The sequence below is a fragment of the Amblyomma maculatum genome, chromosome 11, assembly GCF_055883805.1.
Source record: "Amblyomma maculatum isolate TAMU_Amacu chromosome 11, ASM5588380v1, whole genome shotgun sequence".
Taxonomy (NCBI): domain Eukaryota; kingdom Metazoa; phylum Arthropoda; class Arachnida; order Ixodida; family Ixodidae; genus Amblyomma; species Amblyomma maculatum.
The window spans coordinates 14,700,964-14,719,333 of record NC_139354.1 but is presented as its reverse complement, the minus strand read 5'-3'; the positions used below and the strand labels follow the sequence as shown (position 1 = coordinate 14,719,333).

At 42.8% G+C, this 18,370-nt stretch overlaps 2 protein-coding genes across 2 annotated transcripts in view; both read left to right on the top strand.

Annotated features, from left to right (window-relative positions):
- LOC146172905 (uncharacterized) overlaps window positions 1-18,370 on the top strand; it is a 29,371-nt gene that overhangs the window by 706 nt on the left and 10,295 nt on the right. The window lies entirely within an intron of this gene.
- On the top strand, window positions 26-18,158 carry LOC146172906 (uncharacterized). Its single transcript, XM_084584433.1, has 4 exons — window positions 26-125; window positions 672-740; window positions 7,088-7,253; window positions 13,045-18,158. The coding sequence occupies exons 1-4, from the start codon at window positions 26-28 to the stop codon at window positions 13,496-13,498; spliced, it is 789 nt and encodes a 262-aa protein (XP_084440559.1). The 3' UTR covers window positions 13,499-18,158.

Below are 18,370 nucleotides of genomic sequence, written 5' to 3'. Positions count from 1 at the left end.
GATGCTCTATTGTTGTATGAGCGTGATGACTTTTATGCCTCTGCGAGTGAAATCATGGAAAGTACAGTTTTGCGAACCAAAATCATTTGATGTCGATCTCGACGCTGTGCTGGCTGCGAACGGCGGTAAAGAGAATTATGATAGAGTAAAAGCTTTCTGATGAAATGAATTGTGGCTTGATATTAATTTATGCTTCTGGAAAAATCACGCGTCTGACCCTAACAGCATATATGTAACATCATTGTTATGTGACCCCTACAAGCACTCGTGTAATTTTGGATCAGTTTCTGGTTTTTGTTGCTTGGAAGTGACTGGGCTGTTTGGCTCAGCTACTGAGAGGTTCCCGGTGGCTAGATGTGCAATCCCTTTAAGGAGTGCTTGTGTTCTCATGTAACTGAAAGGGTGCTAACATTCCCCTCCTTCGTGGCTGTGTGCGAAATCAGTATATCAGTAAACTGATTTTAGTTCGCAAAGGGTAGCAAATGAAGTTGAGGAATAAGCCGCTTCATTGCGATGAATTTATTTTCAAAGAAGAGGCTTTTCCTGCAGTCAGCTGCTTGAGAGAAATGCGAAAACATGAGCTGTTGTAAGGACTAGGTGCCTGCTTTGTACAACGCCTCAATTGTCTTTGACCCTTCATCTAGTAATGTGATTCTGAAACTTTATTCCAGTCATCTTGTCACTTACTTGCAACATCTGTAACATAAATTACTCAAGTACGCCTCAGCACATATTCGAAGGTATGCTTTTTAGACAACTGTGTATTCACTAGACGCATTTTTATTTACCTTGAAACTTCATGACGGGCAGACAGCGTGCCTGTCTTGCAATCAGGTGGCCCTGGTTCAATTCCCATCTAGACCACCAATTTTTTTTTTCTACAAAGTCCTGAATGTTTGGGGGCTGGGATTTAAAAAATTCCTATGCAAAATCTACTACCCCATTCAAGCTGAAATAACGTTCACAAAGTAGCAAAATATCGTCTACGTTATGTGATAAGTGATTCAACATCGGTACTTGTCTAGATTTTTCGAGATCGAGAAAAAACTGCTCTCGACGGTGTGCGCAATATTCGCAGAAGAGAGTCGAAAAGCTATTTTGACATGGTGCGTAATCTGTCGGGCAGCGAGGCAAGCGCACCAGTGGCCGGGATGGAGCTTGTCACTGCTTGGCAGATGACGTATCATGTCAAAATAGCTTTTCGACTCTCTTCTGCGAAAATTGTGCACGCCACCGAGAGCAATTTTTTCTCGATTTCGGGAAATCTAGGCAAGTACCGATGTTGAATCTCTTATCAGGTAACGTAGACTATATTTTGCTACTTTGTGAATGTTATTTCAGCTCGAATGGGGCAGTAAGATTTTGCATAGGAATTTTTTAAATCCCAGCCCCCAAATATTCAAGACCCTGTATAATCGCAAATGGTACCATTGCAGGTTGACATATTTTGCGGAGAGGTTCTAGTGACTGGCTTTGCGTCTTATAAGCTATATAATGCTTTCGCATCTAAGTGGTCAAAAGTAATGGTGTTTGTTCTTAGTAATAGTTAAAATTAACACTTAGTTACTTTACCATGGTGTATATGAGTAGAATAAGCTTCTTCCAAACCTACTAGCGCCACCGATTCCTTTGAAATAACTGAATGCTGACTGCTTTATCTCATTTCTGCACTTTCAAAGTTGTGTTGGGTCTTTTATCTTGTGCATTGTATTTAGCTTTTGTGTTTGCGAAGCATTGTAAGGCCCTGTAGTATTTTGTAAATAAGCAAAATATTACCATCTTATAAGAGATATAGCATAGAGGACCTTGTATTTGCTCATTGTTAATTAGTCCCCTTACAAATATTTTTGTGGCATTTCAGAAAGCTGACTTCGGGAATGCTGTACTTCGGCTACGGCTATTTCTGCAAGCCACCTGTTGCAGCAGATTGTGTCATGAACAGCAACTACACAGTTCGCACATGATGAAGCTGATAGTGCACGTGCTCCTGTGCCATATTAGAATTTTGGGTTGTTCTGAGCCCAAAATGCTTGATAGGCACCCATTACCATAGCCTCTTTTATACTCTCTGTGCCTGTCAACGCGCCGCGCGAACAATAGAGCGGCGCCGTCGGGTAAAGTTGCGCGGCGCCGTCGCTCCCCTCGCTGAGGGCATCACTGACGTAGGGGTCGAGGCGCACGGGTCACACGGATATGAACATCGGCGCGGGACGGGAGCACTGTTATTCGCCAGCATAACTGTTCCTAAGCATGAATCATGCATATTCAGCATATTTACTTGTAAGACTGACATCCACTAAGCATAACAAGTGATCATGATACTTGTTAGGAAATAACACCAACGCTATATAACATTTTGTCAGGCAGTTTCAAGAAATTGTGCATGGCTCGAAAAACTGCATGACTGCTCCGCTAGCGCCAATGGTAATAGAAAAATTACAATGGTAGTCTACGCTGCAATAAAACAAATTTTAAGAAGAAAGGCACCAGCATTTATTTACACATTTCACAACAGCAATTGTGCTACAAGAGTACCATGTAAAAGTGGTGTGATGAATAGTTGCCACAAGTAGGGAAAAATGTTCACGGTGACTGCTGTCACTGATAGCACTTCAGAAGCCAGCTTGATTTACAGATGATTGGAGCAACTGCATTGCAGTATGCCACTGAGATCTGTAAGAACAATTTTGGTATCAGCTTTTACTTTCAATGATTTAGCGCTCCATACAAACTTTCTTTAACGTTTAACTTGAAAAACAAGGAAAGACAAATATACGCGTTGCATCTTCCTGTTTCGATCACTCCAAAATAATCATCACAATAGGCAAAGCTTATGTTTTTATTTTTTCACAGAATTGCACAGTTAGCGAAACAAAAAATACTGCGCTTCAGCACATTTAACATACCACACAGACGAGCTAACCAGGGAGGAAGTTGGCATCGCAGTCCAAAAAATACACGTGTACATTTAATATTATTCCCTTACTGACGCGTAATAAACACGCTTGGTGATGTCATTATTTTTCACAGGCCTTAATGCGGTTAGTATGAGTTTTGCGGTTTCCGATGCTAGAGAGGGACAGCGATTTAGTTGACAAGAAAAACTAATATAGGCTTTGCACAATTCGGTTTAACTCACTTTAATGTAGTCATCTTCACAATAGATAAATGTTGTGTTTCTATTTTATCACAAAATTTCGTAATTAACCTATACTTAAAAAAAAAAAAAAAAAAAATCACAGGAGCACATCTAACACACTACGCAGACGAGCTAGGCAGGGAAGCAATTAGCATTGCAGTCCAGAAAGCACAGGTGCACTACTAACATTACTATTGCAGTATTGACGCTTAATAAACACAGTGTTTGGTGCTGTCACTATATTTTACAAGCCTCAAAGCAGCTGAACACTTCGCAGCGATCGCCGGAAGGACAAAGCAAAGCTGGCACTTACCAGTTGGTGCAATGCTGTATTCCTGCAGTACTTGAAGGCAGAGAAAAGCAGAAGCATGACCTTGCACACTGCAGAACAGTCCACGAAAAAGCGAGAAAGTGGCAGCGCGTGGCTGTCCGGACCGCTTTGCAACACGGCGCACCCAGCACTCGCCTGGCGAGGCTGACCCTACATCGCTGTCACCATCTCTCGGCAGCCAGCGGCGTAACTTCTCAACGGAGGAGGAGCAGCGGCGGCGGCGACGGCCGCGGAGCGCGTAGTTGCCAGGCACAGAGTGTATAAAGGAGGCTACGCCACTACAGCTCTCCCCAGTTTTCACTGTCTGGGAAATTTGGTAGTTTTGGTTGCTGCGTTCTTGTTCACATCACTGTTTATGTTGCACTGTAGTAATTGATTTTTCTCGGCCACTAGGTTCACTCGTGGCACTTTGTGATCATACCACGACTGTTACGGATTCTTGTGATTGCTGATAGTGGGTAAGGCTGTGCTGTATGGCTGCAAAAGATTGCCAACAACAGAGTACTTGACATCATCATTACCATTGCTGTTTGCTTGAGGGAAGAAACAGTGGTGGAAATACTCGTGTTTAATTTCTTGGAATCCTTTAGCTTATAGAAGTCTTGTTATGAGTGAAATCAGTCTTTTTATTGTTAGAATGATGTAAATACATGTAAACCACACTGTATAACCTAAACTTTGGACTATAAGACTGTTTAGTATTACCAGTTTAGAAATAATTTTGTGCAAATCCAGGTTTGTCCTGACTGTCCTTTGACGTCTTGAAGTGCCATTGGCCAATTCTCAAGACAACTGTTGGTGTCCGAGTTTTTGCAACACTTCATGCTGTGTCCTGTTTTTTATAGTTTGTAATGATTTCTGCTGACTTTTGTTGTTTAGTGCAACTTTTTCCCATCTGAACCTGCACATAAGTTTCTGTATCTACTGTATATTGAAAAATATATGTAGATTGATATACAGAGGGACATGTTCATCTAGGCACTGCTTAGACGCATCTGTGCTTTTTTGGTGGCTTTCTATTGAACTCCTTGTTCTCTGAAGCAATTAACGTTGTTAAAGTTAAGAACAAACGCGCTCACACTGTCAAGTTTAACTGTGCAAGCTATGGTTGAGCACTTTGGCACCGGTTCTTATCAATTTCACTATTCAATTGAGACTACGTGTAAACCTGAGTGTACCATAACACCTTGTGCTTGATCGAGTGTATGTATTGGTGTTAGGAAATGTTTGCACGAAAGAACTAAGGGAAGGTATTTTGGTAATGAATATTTTCCTTTTCCTTGATATATGCTGCTTTTTCGCCATGCTGTCTAATATTATGGCATCAAGTTTGTTGAAATTTTGACTGAGTTTCTTAATTTATTTTATTTATTTATTTATTCATACTGTTGCAGGGTGGTTACAAAAAAATATTACAAAATAGCAGTACTGCTATGCTTAAAGCAGGTAATACAGCATGAATATTCAAGAAATGGCACAACTACAAAGCAAGAAGAAAGAGAAATTCATCAGGATGTCATCTTTCTACAGCTGAAAATTAAAACAATCACAATTAGAGATAAATGTACATATTGAACATAAACACACCTTCAATGAATTGTTAGCTACATATTTGAAGCCACTGAAAAAAGATCATTCAGGCTGGATTCAAATTTATTTATTTATAGTATGTGCTGTTAGTATTTCATGGGGCAGTGAGTTCCACTCTTCTATTGTTTTCGGAAAAAACGAGTGCTTATATCTGTCTATTCTTGCTGACATGGGTTGGATTTGGTCTTGGTGGTTGCTTCTGACTGTTCGAGGCATGCGCTGCTTTATGTACTGTTGCGTGTCCAAGTTGAATGTGTTGTGAATGAGATCGAGAAATTTTAACCCAGCTATTTTTCTGCTTTGGGAGAGTGGCGATAGGTTAAGTTTCTCGAGCATTTTAGTGACTGAGTCGCTTGAACAATATTTCGATAAGATGAACCTCGCTGCTCTTCTCTGAACTTCTTCAATTTTCTCTATGTGGTTCTTCTTGAAAGGGTCCCACACGACGCTCGCATACTCTAATGTCGGGCGGACAAATGTCATATATGCGGCTAATTTTGTTATGCCTGAGAAGGGAGTATGTTTGCAACGTGGCATTTTCCATTCACAATTCTTTTCAGTTAAAGCTGTGAAAAGCAATTTTCGTTCAGTTATTAGTGTTGCATGTGCAATTTTCTTCATTTATGATGTACCTTCTGCACACACTGTTGTGAATGGAGTGAGGGTTGTGTGTAGCCAGCATAAGACGTTTAAGGGATTCAAGTTTGAAGGGAAAGAAAGTGCGTGTGATCTTGTAAAGTTTTACACCTTTGCATCTGATCATTTTGAGGCAATGTGAGTGGTGAAGTAATAATGTGTTTTTCTAGATGCGATAATTATAAACTTTAACAAGCTGTCACAAAAGTGGATTAGCTCTTTATCAAGCGGCATGTCCTTTAATATATTTTGCGACTGCTAGTTGTAAATGTAAAATTTTAAGTGAAACTTAATTTAATCCACCCTTTGTGACCTCCGGCAGAGTAATGTTATGGAAGTATAGATATACTGTATTTGCTCGATTATGAGCACCCCCATTTTTTCACTATCATGATGACCAAAGTGGGGGGGGGGGTCTTAAATTCGAACAAAATAAAATGAATCTCCCCCTCCCCTCCCTCCCTCGTCTTCTTGTAGCTGTATCTTGACGAAATGTGGACAAGGAATAATTTCTTTTAGAAAAAAAATACATTTTGCAAACGATTTTGGTTCGCTTAAACTTGAAGCTGCAGGAAGCTCCCTATAAAATTTTTCCAACTTCCGTTAGGGCTCTCAAACAACTGACGCCATGCCATGGAGCTTGCGCTCGCTATGCCGGCGAAACTTGCCGAGCGCCGCCGATGCCAGGCCCACGTGACTACAGGCTAATAGCATTATCAGGGTTGCTATTGGTATAGTTTTGACTTTTTATGCCGCCATCTGTCATGTAGTGCCTGAACACGGCAATACGTGAAGCTGGAGATGACGGGACGAATGCCGCGCCACCTTGGGACTCTGTACTGTGAAAAACTGCGCCGAAATACACACCACAAGACAGAAGACGGGACAAAAGCGCCTTTGTCCCGTCTTCTGGTCTTGTGGTGTGTTTATTTCGGCGCAGTTTTTCACAGTACAAATATGAACCAACTAGCCCAAGAAACGGTATTAATTGGGACTCTGGTCTGGTTTAATGACAGAGTTTGCAAGCGGTTTTGGCTGCCTCGGACATGCGCACTTCTCAAAAATGAAGTGTTTAGATTCGCATGCAAACATTTCTTGAAAAAAAAAAGGGGGGTGAGGGGGGGGTGCTTAGGCTCGTGAAAATACGGTAGTAGTCATGAGTACGAGTATCTAGCGAGCTTACAGCTCTCGGTCAGTATTTGTGGGGATACTCCACACAATCTAGAGAAAGAAAGCAGGAAGAAGGAGACAGTGGAAAGTAATTTGGCGTAGTACTCTCTTATGCTCATGATAAGCGATAATTAAGTAATGAAGAATGCAGTAAAAGCTGGCAGCTCTACTAAACATTGATTTCTCACAAGCCTTTTGTTCTCTGCTCTTTTTGCCCTCAGAAGCTGAAGATAGTGTGACTCTGCTGCTTCCTGTCTACCCTTGCAATACCTGTAACGAGTTTTTCTCCTCACGGGACTTGCTGGAACTCCACCGGGAGGGCCAACACCCAGAGGAGTTACCGACATTTCATTGCTGCAACTACTGCCCATTCTCGTGCGACAATGCGTGAGCCGAAGTTTTATTGCTTGTGTTCGTGGACGTCGGTAAAAATCGTTACGCTGAGATGTTTGTTGTAATGGTTACCGTATTTACTCAAATGTAACGAGAACTTTTTTCGTGATTTTTGGCTCTCAAAGTCTACCCTCACTTTAAAATCTAATACTGCAACTCAGTTGGCTAAAGCAGCGCCGAGGCACAGCGATATTAAATCCGCCACCACTCTGCTCTGTTTCGGTTTCTGCGGTTTTATGATGTTATGTTCACAACATGGGTACCAGGAAAGCCAAGTCGGCCAAATCCCAATCCATCCAAAGTCATAACGTAGTGCTTTTTCTCGTGTGCTCAGAATCGCGTTGTCCCCTTGATCACGCACTTTTCACATTTTTAACAGTGGATTAGCATGGTTACCTCTGTTGTTACCATATTTCGCACCATGGCAACACGCCGTGCACGGTACGACGCTCGCCTCAAAAAGGCTATTGTGAGAGCAGGAGGAATCAGAAATTCTATGGCAGCTCGATGGTTAGACTTTACTAATCTACCTTACGTGGGTGGCAGATGTAGCAGGAGGTGAATTTTAAATGTTGGCCTGGCTGCAAAGGCTTCCAAATAGTCTGGGAGGACGAGATTGAAAAGGAAGACTGGGTTTCCGAGAACTCGGCCTCCAATGACGATGATAAATGAGCGTTTTTGATTAGACTGCAATGGACATAATGTCTATACAAGGTACTTTTTCAAGCACTTATCTCGCGTTATATTCGTGGTTTTATTTTTTCCCACTGGACAGTATGGAAAGTCTCCTCTCGCATTACATTTGCGGTTGCGTTACATTCAAGTAAATACGGTATATTGAGAAAAAAAAAAAAGGTGTCAGCTGTTACGTCCTTCCGTTTTGCGCCGTCACGGTCCACAACACATTTCTTAGTAGTGCACCAAGATGCTGCGCAGCAATAACATAGCGATGTGTTTTTCTTTTGACCTTGGCTCTAGCAAGGGGGAAAGCGAACTTGGCAGAGTGCCAGCACTTGTCCGGTTGTGCGAGTCTCGTTCTCAGTATGTTCGCTTTATCATGCCATAGGCGATTGGGCCGGGCACTGTCTATTGCAGCAAACGCCTTTTGAAGCGGGCGATGCTAAAAGCCGGCGCCATGACCACCTGCTCCGGCATACACCATGTATGCCATGTTTCCTGCTCTTCGCACATTACATTTTTTAATGATTGGAAGTGTAAGGAATCTGTGCACCTCTCCATGTGTAACAACTTATCAAGTGACATCAATTCTCATCGGTCACGGCAGGCCGGCAGAATTTCAATTGTGTCCTCAGTTCTTACTCGTTGTGCTTTTTGTTTCAAGCACTGTACTCGCCATGTGTCCCACCTGTTGCCACTGCAACAAGTGGTACAATATAGGTGGCATTTATGTTTTCGGGGCCGATAGCTTTGTATACAATAGAACCTTGTTGATACATTCCCGGTTCATAAGATTTCCCGTTTCACACTTTCGAAATTGCAGGCATTTAGACAACTCACATAGAGGTACACTTATTCTCCTGTCAATATATTCCCGGATAACTTGATTTCCCGATTACTTCGTTCGAAATTTCGACAAACATGGTTGTATAACAGGGAACCCAACCTTAAGCTTGCCTGCACGATTGCAGCTCCCGCTTCTACCTAAGTGACGAAATTCAGAAGCGCTTGTTGGGCACGGCGCTGCCGTTGCACCTTAATTCACCATGCACCTGAGGCTGCACGCGCTCTCCCTCTCCGCGTGCGCCTTGTTCACATTGCGCTCGTCTCCTCTCGACCCGTGCGAGTGCAAGCAGATGACCGGCGGCAACAATGTGTGCCGATTACGTTGGTCATGGCCAGTTTTTTTATACTTGATGCGATGTAACGGCTGCCTAAAAATGGAGATGCATCTTGCTTGCTTCTCTTGCGTCTTGCTTTCATCAGATGATGCATTCGTCTACTGTCTTCAGTGTTATGCACTGAAACTGTAGGCAGGTGGCACGAATTGCATATGAGTGAAATACCAAAACAAGTCAGCCATGAATCTACCGTTGTAATTGGGAAGTAATTGGAAGGGTCTGTGACAACTAGCATACCGGCGGTTTTTCACTGTACAGTTTTCACTTATTCAGCATCTGTAAACTGGCAGAGCTTACAACTTCAAAGATGAAAATGGCAGACTCCATCTCATATGCAAAGCTCTGTCGTACACGTGGGGTAGCAAGTAGCGCAGCTCTGCAGTTTTTAACCTTTGTAATTTATAGACTTTTGCGTGACAGCGCAAAAGCGGTGCTGCATTAAGCGCATACGAAAACAGTGTCATTGTAGTAGTTTTTGAGATTAACGACCCTAGAAGGAGTGGAGCGAGCGCTCAAAGCCGCTTTGCGGGGCTTCGGATCAGTAGACATTTGATAGAGTAGCCCGTATGTAAAATGCACTAACCACAACCATGAATTAACTAAACGGCGCATCTTCTCTTCGGTGGCAAGATGCGGACTAGGGAATAGTGACGACGGGCTCTAAATTAAGTGTGGTCATATTTCAAGGTCGGTCACATATCACATCACCCACGCAATTTAATCATTGCACGAGGATGCCTCTGTGTGTATGGTTTGAGAGACACAGCTGTGCCCAGCTGACTTCCCGAAAACAAAAAATGGGGACACTTACTGACGCTCATAGACTTGAATGAGAACATGCAGCACCATGCCGCCGAGTCCTGGGTGGTTCATGCTTGAACTCGCAAGCGGTCAAAGTCTTAGTCAATCTGGCCCAAGTCTGTCCCCGAGTACAAATAGAAAGTTTTTTGCTGACGCCATTGAGATGTGACTTCACGCCCTGAGTTCTTCATTCGGAGAATCTTGCCAGGCCAGCAGACTCGTTCAAATCAGCCACGCTGTCTTGATGTGGACAAACGGTAGAAACATACGTCACTACGAAATTTCAGCCACCTGTGTTCAGTCACTAGCAGCGACATCACAAAATGTGTTTTCGTATTGTGTCCACATCAAAAAGCGCCAAGTGTCAGTAGTACTTGCGAGCGGGCTAGTTGACTATACGACTCCGAAGACCTCAGGCGCTGCATGGTTATACACAAAAAACAATACACACACAAGAGAATTAAACTCTCTGGTGTGTGTATTGTTTTTTGTGTATAACCATGGAGCGCCTGAGGTCTTCGGAGCCAAGTGTCAATCAGGGATGTTCAGGCCAGCAGCATGGAGCCAATGCGAATAACGCACCGCCGAAACAAAAAAAACAAACAAAAGTAGCATACAAATGCAACCAGGACCAAGAACTCGCGGTAGCAACCATGGGAAGCTGAGCAGGTATAGTACGAAGGCGCTAAAAAGTGAAACGCATTTGTGCTGCAGATTCGTTCAGGGTAGCCATTTAATTTTTACTTCATATACGCGGTTATTGCCTCGTGAAAATAAAATTTGGCTGACGAGATAAGTGCAATATGCCAATTCTCTAAACAACGAGAGTGCGATCAAATCTTTCACAGAGGCCTCACAGCACATGGGAAAAGGTGTTTCCTGAGCACATGGGTGACCAACAGCTCATCCTTTTTTACATTTGCGCTGCGAAAATAGCCACAGCTGCCTGCTGTTTTCTTGAAGCGACATTAAAGTGTGTACATCGCTGCACATTCATTTCAAGCAGGGCTTCGTCCAAACACGAGTTTGCCACCTACGACCGGTAAAGCGCGAGCAAAAACCTGATCAGCGGCAATCACCCGCCTCAGTTGTTTTCCTACAGTGCCTAGGTGTAATGGGGCGAAGCATCAAAGAAAGCCAACAAGCTTACATACGAGGCGCCCGTTCCCGCGGAAACTTGACTTCATGATGAGGAGAAACACAGTGGCTTCTTTTGCAGTGCCTCAGGGGCATAGGGATAGGAGCCTAGGGCTTAGATAAATTTGATGACTATACAGTAAAAGCTCGTTAATTTGAAGCTCGATAATTCAAATTTTCGGATAACTCGAACTACACTGCTTGATCTAGCCAAGCTACATAGAAGTCTGTGCATAAAAAAGATCTTTAATTCGAGCGCGAGTCCGTTAATCCGCTACAAATAATTTGAACTGCGCGTCTGGTTGGCCTAGTGCCACCCATCACATCACCAAAAAAATACCTCCGCGATAGGAGGCATAGTTAGAGGCTGCCATGTCCAAAATGTTAACAGATGATGAAACCACTTAAAACAATGTAAGAGTGAATGGCGCCATGACCAGCGTGGCAGCCGGCCATACCGGAGGGTAGGGGTTGGCCACTACAGCGGCTGCCTGCTCCTCCCTTCCACGCAACCTCCGAAGCTTGCAACTGAATACTCGTTAATGTGACCCACGTTAATTCAGAAATACAGATAAGTATTTCTGTCGGCATGGCCCCAGCCATCGCCTATGGAAGGCTATGACATCGGGCGGGTACTATATGGGTTTCCAAGTAAAAAATAAAATTATTGCTTGGGAGAAACATTTTTTGTTCTTTTCTTTGCGACAGTTGTCCAGCGTTTAGCACCGTTCCATTCGCTTCAATGGGGTTTGCACCATCATGCGTTCAATGATGTGGCAGTGGACTGCGCTCGCCCCAAATGCGACAGGATAAAGTGAAAACAAGGCCTGCACGAATGGAAGAGCGCTGGCTTTTTGCCAAGTTGTCTCCCCGCCCCTTTTTCCTGCTAGAGCTAACCTGAAAAGGTAAACACACCGTGATGTTGTCGCTGCACAGCATCTTGGCCCAATGCGAAGGAATGCGACGGTGACGTCGTGCAAACGACGGACGCTTGCTCTTTTTTTAAATCCTTAGTGCCAAAAGTGGAGGACGTCGTTGCGCAAGTAAATAGAGTAAATTTACCTAATGCAAATGGTTCTTACTTTTTTTGAGGCCATTAGATAACTCAAAATTTTTTCCGGGTCCCGTAAAGTGCGAATTAACGAGCTTATACTGTATTCGCTTGCATATGAGTGGTCTGGAGGGAGAAGCATGGGCAAAAACAACGGCGACTGTATGCCATTGAGATGGCTTCTCACACATCTCACTAATGTAAGGGGGTAAAGCATCTTGAAACAACCAAGGAAGCGATCCCAGCTCGTCGTTCATTCTACGAACCAGATCTGTTGCTAAATCTCTTTCATTCTTAGGACAGCGCAAATAAGGACTGAATTCGGCAAGAGCTTAAAGAGGAGCTGTGTGTACTTCATGTCTATAAATGCCAACCTACACTTTGGTGCCATGAAAGTCTCAATTCCAAATGCCTTTGTACCTCATTCAGCAGTTATGGATCATACATTTTCCCAGATAATAAGTCTTTTTCGAGCATTCTTAAAAAAGAAAAAAATGGCATCGAGATTTTATTTTCAATGTAAATAGTTCTGTCTGTATAGTGTATTTAAGGCATTCAGATAGATTCTAGAGCATGGATGCTAGAGTTTTCACCAAGGTTTTTCAACAATGTTGTGTCCACACACAAGACTGCCTGAATTGCGTAACATATTTAAAAGCATTTGCTGTATACATGATGGCATATCTAGCGTAATGTAAGTTGGGGAATTTGTTAGTCATGGCTAGGCCCATGTGGGCAAGGAAGTACATGAAGGGGAAAGAGCAGCAGAGAAGGATAGCCACAGTAGAATAAATTGACTTGCATAAAAAAAAAAGAGAAATTAATTTCTACCATCGCTCTGGTTGTCAAACTTTTTTACCCTGTATAGCGACTGTGATGCTGACACATCAAAATTGGCTCTCCTTGCCTTTTCTTTTTCTTTTCCCTGCCCACGCAGATTGGCTGTCACCAGACACGAGAAGACCCACTTAGAAGATCAGACCTTCGCGTGCCTGTATTGTAGGACGAGCTTCTCTGAGCAGGGGCAATTGAACGAACACGTTCGTAGCCACTTGACCGAACTGCCCTATGAGTGCAAAGAGTGCGGCAAGCTCTTCCGCCTTCAGTCCAGTCTGACGCGCCACTACTCAACGCACTTGCCTCTACTGCACGCATGTCCCGTGTGCGGAAAGACGTTCTACATCATCGGCCACCTCATGAAACACATGGCCGTCCATAACAAAGGGGTCGAAAAACAGTATCCATGTTCACTGTGTGAACAGAGCTACAAAGATCCCCGCCATCTCTTCTTTCATCAGAGGTTTGTGCATGGCGTCAAGCACGCTGCCGTTCAACAAGACTCCCAGGCTGTTAATGAAGTGGTGCAGGTGAAGAAGGAGCCTATGGAATAGGCTAATGAAGGTGGTGTATCTGGAGAGCCAGCATTGAAGAAAAGCAAACTAATGAAGGGGCAAGAATGGGAGTTCAGATGTGTTGGTTAATAGCACAGAGCCATGTCAGTGTGTATGTGATGGTTTAGGGGAGCCCTGCAATGTGACGAGCGTAGTGTCCGAACTCCATTCATGAACAGCTCAGATAAGGACGTGCATTTCTACATATGGCAAAGAACTGTGTTTACAGTGCATTTCACAATTAAAGACTCGCTGTACAATGCTTCTCTGAGCTAAACTGTGGAATCCTTGCAGCTCAAATTTTGCACGGAAGCACATTTTGTCATTAGCATTTTTTAATACCAAATTTGTTTGCGGCACTTGCCTGATTCAATCAGAAGTCAGTTGTTCTTATCATACTCAGCGGTAGCGAAGCAAGACAAGCCGCTACTATTACATTATTGAGTAGTATCACAGGGCTTCTTTAATGTTCCTAAAGCTGCCAATAGGCTATCAAAAGACTGCGGGAGAGTTTCGTGTTATTTTTAACTGCCTGTGCTAATGTAATGTGCATTCACATTGCCCAGAACACAGGATTTCCACTTCACCTTCATTAGAGTGTCACCATGGTTGCCCATGATTTCATCCGAGTAGATGAGTGCTAAAGCCTTCAAGTAAATGAGCGGAAGGGTATAAGCAAAGTGGATGAACACGCAGTGTTGAGGTATTGTGTGCTAAGAGGCTAATTAATGGAGAGGGTAATAAATTGATTAATTGGAAATATTTCGTGGCGCGGAAGGATGGCAAGAGGCCTCACAACCTCGGGCAGTGTTGAGACTAATCAGGAGGGCCAACACATCGCTCGAGTCTTCTCAAATAAGCCATGAAGTGTAGTTTGGTATTGATACAGAAGTTGTTCTTTGACAAGTGCATGGACGGCAACCTTGTTTTTGTTGATTGTTTTCAGGCCTATGTGGATTATAAAACGAAAAGGTTATTTGCAGTGTGTTGAAATGAACTGTTGCAGTGCTATTTTTTGGAAGGGTTTCCGTTCCGGCAGAGAACGATTTGAAGTGCCCCACACCCAAAACTGCCACAAGTCACATGTTCTCATGACAGGCAACGGGGCTGCCAATATATTAGTATATATTGAGTGCAGCATGACTTGAGATAGTTTTGTGTATTGAAATGTCTACGTCAAAGTCTGCAGCAATAAAATATCTATGCCAAAATAGCACTGTTGTAGTGCATCGTGAAATCTTATTCTGTTGTTCCAAAAGCCCTGCAAACAGAAAAGAAGAAAATTCTTAGTATGCCATTGTATAAAGGCTTCTGTAGATAACTTCATATTCCCCGCCGTGGTTGTGCAGTGGTTAGGACGTTCGGCTACTGTGCCCAAGGATGCATCATTGAATCATAGCCATGGCGGCCAGTTTTCAATGGAGGCGAAAAAAAAGGTGCGTGTGTAATGTGCGATGTCAGTGCACGTTAAAGAACCACAGGTGGCCTCTGTCACTCCTCGAGTTGTCTGTCTCGCCTGCTATTTCCATCGTCAACGGAAATGAATGGTTGCTGACAGAATTTTATTCAGTAAGGCTAGTAGGGCTTTCGTCTTAAAATTGAAATGCTTTGTGATTGAAGAATGAAAGTGAAAGGAATTGCACAGGGTTTACGCCACCTGTCACCAACACAGCATGCCAGTGAACAATTGCTGAACAGGTTACGTTTCAAGGCGAAAGCCTTTAATGGCTCATCATTGTCGTCAGCAAAAGTGTCAACGCTTTTGCGGCGGCTCCGATACTTAAAAAATAAATTCATAAAACTTGTCTCCCACCGGGAAATCGAACTTCCATCCCATAGATCCCCAGCCCAGCGCTCTAGCACTGCGCCACGCCCCGGATCATGAAACGCTCTTCATAATTCCCCTTGTCTACAGTGAAATGATGTTAAGATTCTGCGGATGACAGATACTTTGCCTTTTCTTTCCTGTAGACGAAATATAGAACGGCGGTGAACTTCAATGCGTTCAGTGAAATGCTGGTTGTGCACGACAAGGGGCACGCGATGTACCGTCACGACGGGTCATGACATCACAAGGTGATTAACGCATATACGAAGCTGACCCCACCAGGCGTCCGATCCAGGCTTCCGTGCGCCCTTTCATTTGCCGCTTCCTCGAACGCCGCACCACACAGCAAACAAGCAGACCCAAATGTTTAGGAGGCGTTAGTACTGCAGGCATCAGCGGCGTTTGAAATTGATTTACAGAATTTAAAAGGCGCAGTATCTGTCACAATTCTCTGCGTACATATGTACCATGATATAAAGGAAGGGAGGAACGTGAAACCGTAGTCACCCTTTTTACTCGAAGCTTCATTCACTGCCACATTCGCAACAAATGCATAGCAGAATGTGGCACTCAGGCTTTCACCTTTCACCACTTTAGTCGCCAAAGTGTCTCGTAAATTTTAGGCGTAGGCAATTGACATTATATGCTTTTAACGAAGGCTGCAACTGTTGAGCTCTTCTTAAAATACTCTCCCATTCTAGTAATGATAACTTCAAATACTGATTAAGGCACAGAAACAATAATTGCATGGGGCACTACAATCAAAATTTATATAATGACCTGCTTTATTTACGAATTGAGCTCGTCAGTTGGTCTTTATTTAGACATCACTGCTTTTCATTTATTCTGTGGACCATGAGGTAATGCAAGCATCCTGAGCTGTCAAATACTGCCCTTGGAAGTGTTTCCTTAAAACTCTCTCCATCCACAAATTGAACCTAAGAGTTATATTTACAGTTGAGAAAGGATGACGAACAGGATGGCAGGCACGAGGAAAAGAAACCGAGGAGTACACAACACTGTGCCGTGTAAATTGCAAACAGTTCTATATTTCCTTTTGCTACTTGTGAATTTCTTTTGGGCACACAGGAACACTTGTTGCAATGACTAAAATCATTTTGTTGCCTACGAGTCATAGAAAATTGCTCTCGTGGTAACTGTACAGGAAAAAGTTAATTAGCGCTCAGTTGAGCTCTTCGAAACTACTGTTAGAATCCACAGCGCTTAGTTTACATAGGGGATATGCTCGCAATAGAGTTCCACGATTGCCAGGTGTTCGCTTCTTGGAAGATGTCGTTGCTGCATTGGGTGTCGTAGTACTGTGGTTTGTTTGATTTGTTACTCGGAGAATGTCTCATTACCTTCGTGACTGCATTACCTGTCGTGTACTTTTTTTGTTTCTATTATACACGTGGTCTATTTCAATGTTTTCTGTTATGCTATTTTGTTTTGCATCTTATGATTCATTTTGTTACAATAGTTTGACTTTTGTCTTTCCTTTGCTTGCATAGCGCGTTGGTTTGTGTATGTGTACGGACTTCAAATTGTATGCTTTGTCTGTTCTATTATCTTGCGACTTTCTTCCTACGGTAATGTCCCAGTAATGGTTCTTTAGATGTTGTATAAAATTTCTTTTGATGTTTATGAGCTCAGCGTTCCTTCGAAAATGCTCCAGAGAAGGTCCTTAAGGTATTGTATAATAAGATTTCTTTTGATAGTTAAGAGCTCAATGTCGTACAACCTGCCTTAACTTTTGTTAACAGCAGGAACTGTCACACTGAAAATCCCTAGTGTGGCTATTCTGCCTCCACGTGTATTGTAGCGTCAGTCAAAGAAAGACTGGAATGCTTACCCTTTGCTTTAACTAGAAAGTAACCATCATTTCAGGAAGTGCATTTTATAATTGTTTTGAGAAGATTGTTAAAGAATGCAGTCATTGCTATGCCAGTCAAAACACTGGTGTATGTACTGGACTGTTATCATCTACTCAGCATCTAATGTATCATAAAGGCTGTCGCTAATCTGAGTTTTGCATAAATGGAAAAAAAAAAAACTGTCCACCATGTTCAATTCATAAAGAGTCGAATGTATATTTAGACGAAAGTCGGGAAATAACAGTACCAACTGTGATTTGAGACTGCAGTCTAGTTATCCTTGCCATTTCTGAGCCACACCTGACGAAACATTGGGTTAGATAATAGACAAAAAAATTTGGTTGGCATTGCTCTTTCCTGGCTTTAAAAATCTGCCCGATCACACGGGTATCTGTCAGAGACATTCCTGTATGTATACACATTGTGTGCATTGTTAATTTTGCAGTTAAACCTCGTGGCAGTTTGGCCAAAAAATTTCTGTCTATCATTTGAATCTGTCTGGCTTATGTGTTGTCTTTATTCAAATGCCCCTGCCTGGCAAAGATAAAGAATGGAGTTCACACCTGCTGTTGCGAGAAAAGTGCTGGATGAGTAAAGAATCATCCATGTGTCCCTTGTTTTCTGTGTACTGCAACTGCAAAAGATGTATCAACGTGGTTCGTGAAGAAACGGTTGCTGCGAAAATTTCACTGTTCTTGTACAGAGAGCAGTGCATCAGAAAATTTACAACCATGATTATTCTGCTAAGCTTTTCCTACAAGTTATGATTCAATAAATTGTGAAAAGCACCTGTACAGGCACTTAGTTATAGAAGGGTTACAAATTGGTTACAATCGATTACATAATGTTAAGCTACATACTTTAGTGGGTACTGGAAATGTACAGCCTTTATCAAAAGTTTACAGCCCAGAGGGTCTGCTTTTAAGCCGTATAATATTACTTCTGTAATAATCGAAGTCTTAGCCATTGGAGAGGGTAAGACGAAAAATATTCTTGCCTTAGCAGGTATGGAAACCTGGGAATGCATTACGAGACACATAGTATCGCTTAGAAGTAGACCCCCTGGGCTGTAAACTTTTGATAAAGGCTGTATCTGTAATGCCGTGGCCATCGTGGCTATAAATTGCGATAAATTGCTGGTTCCATTTTAAGGACCCATATTTAGTTCAT

Excerpts from the sequence above, each read along its gene's own strand:
- LOC146172906 (XM_084584433.1), top strand. The coding sequence starts at position 26 with ATGACTTTTATGCCTCTGCGAGTGAAATCATGGAAAGTACAGTTTTGC. Across the intron at positions 741-7,087 it reads GCCTCAGCACATATTCGAAG|AAGCTGAAGATAGTGTGACT; the intron begins GTATGCTTTTTA and ends TTTTGCCCTCAG. Across the intron at positions 7,254-13,044 it reads CCATTCTCGTGCGACAATGC|ATTGGCTGTCACCAGACACG; the intron begins GTGAGCCGAAGT and ends CTGCCCACGCAG.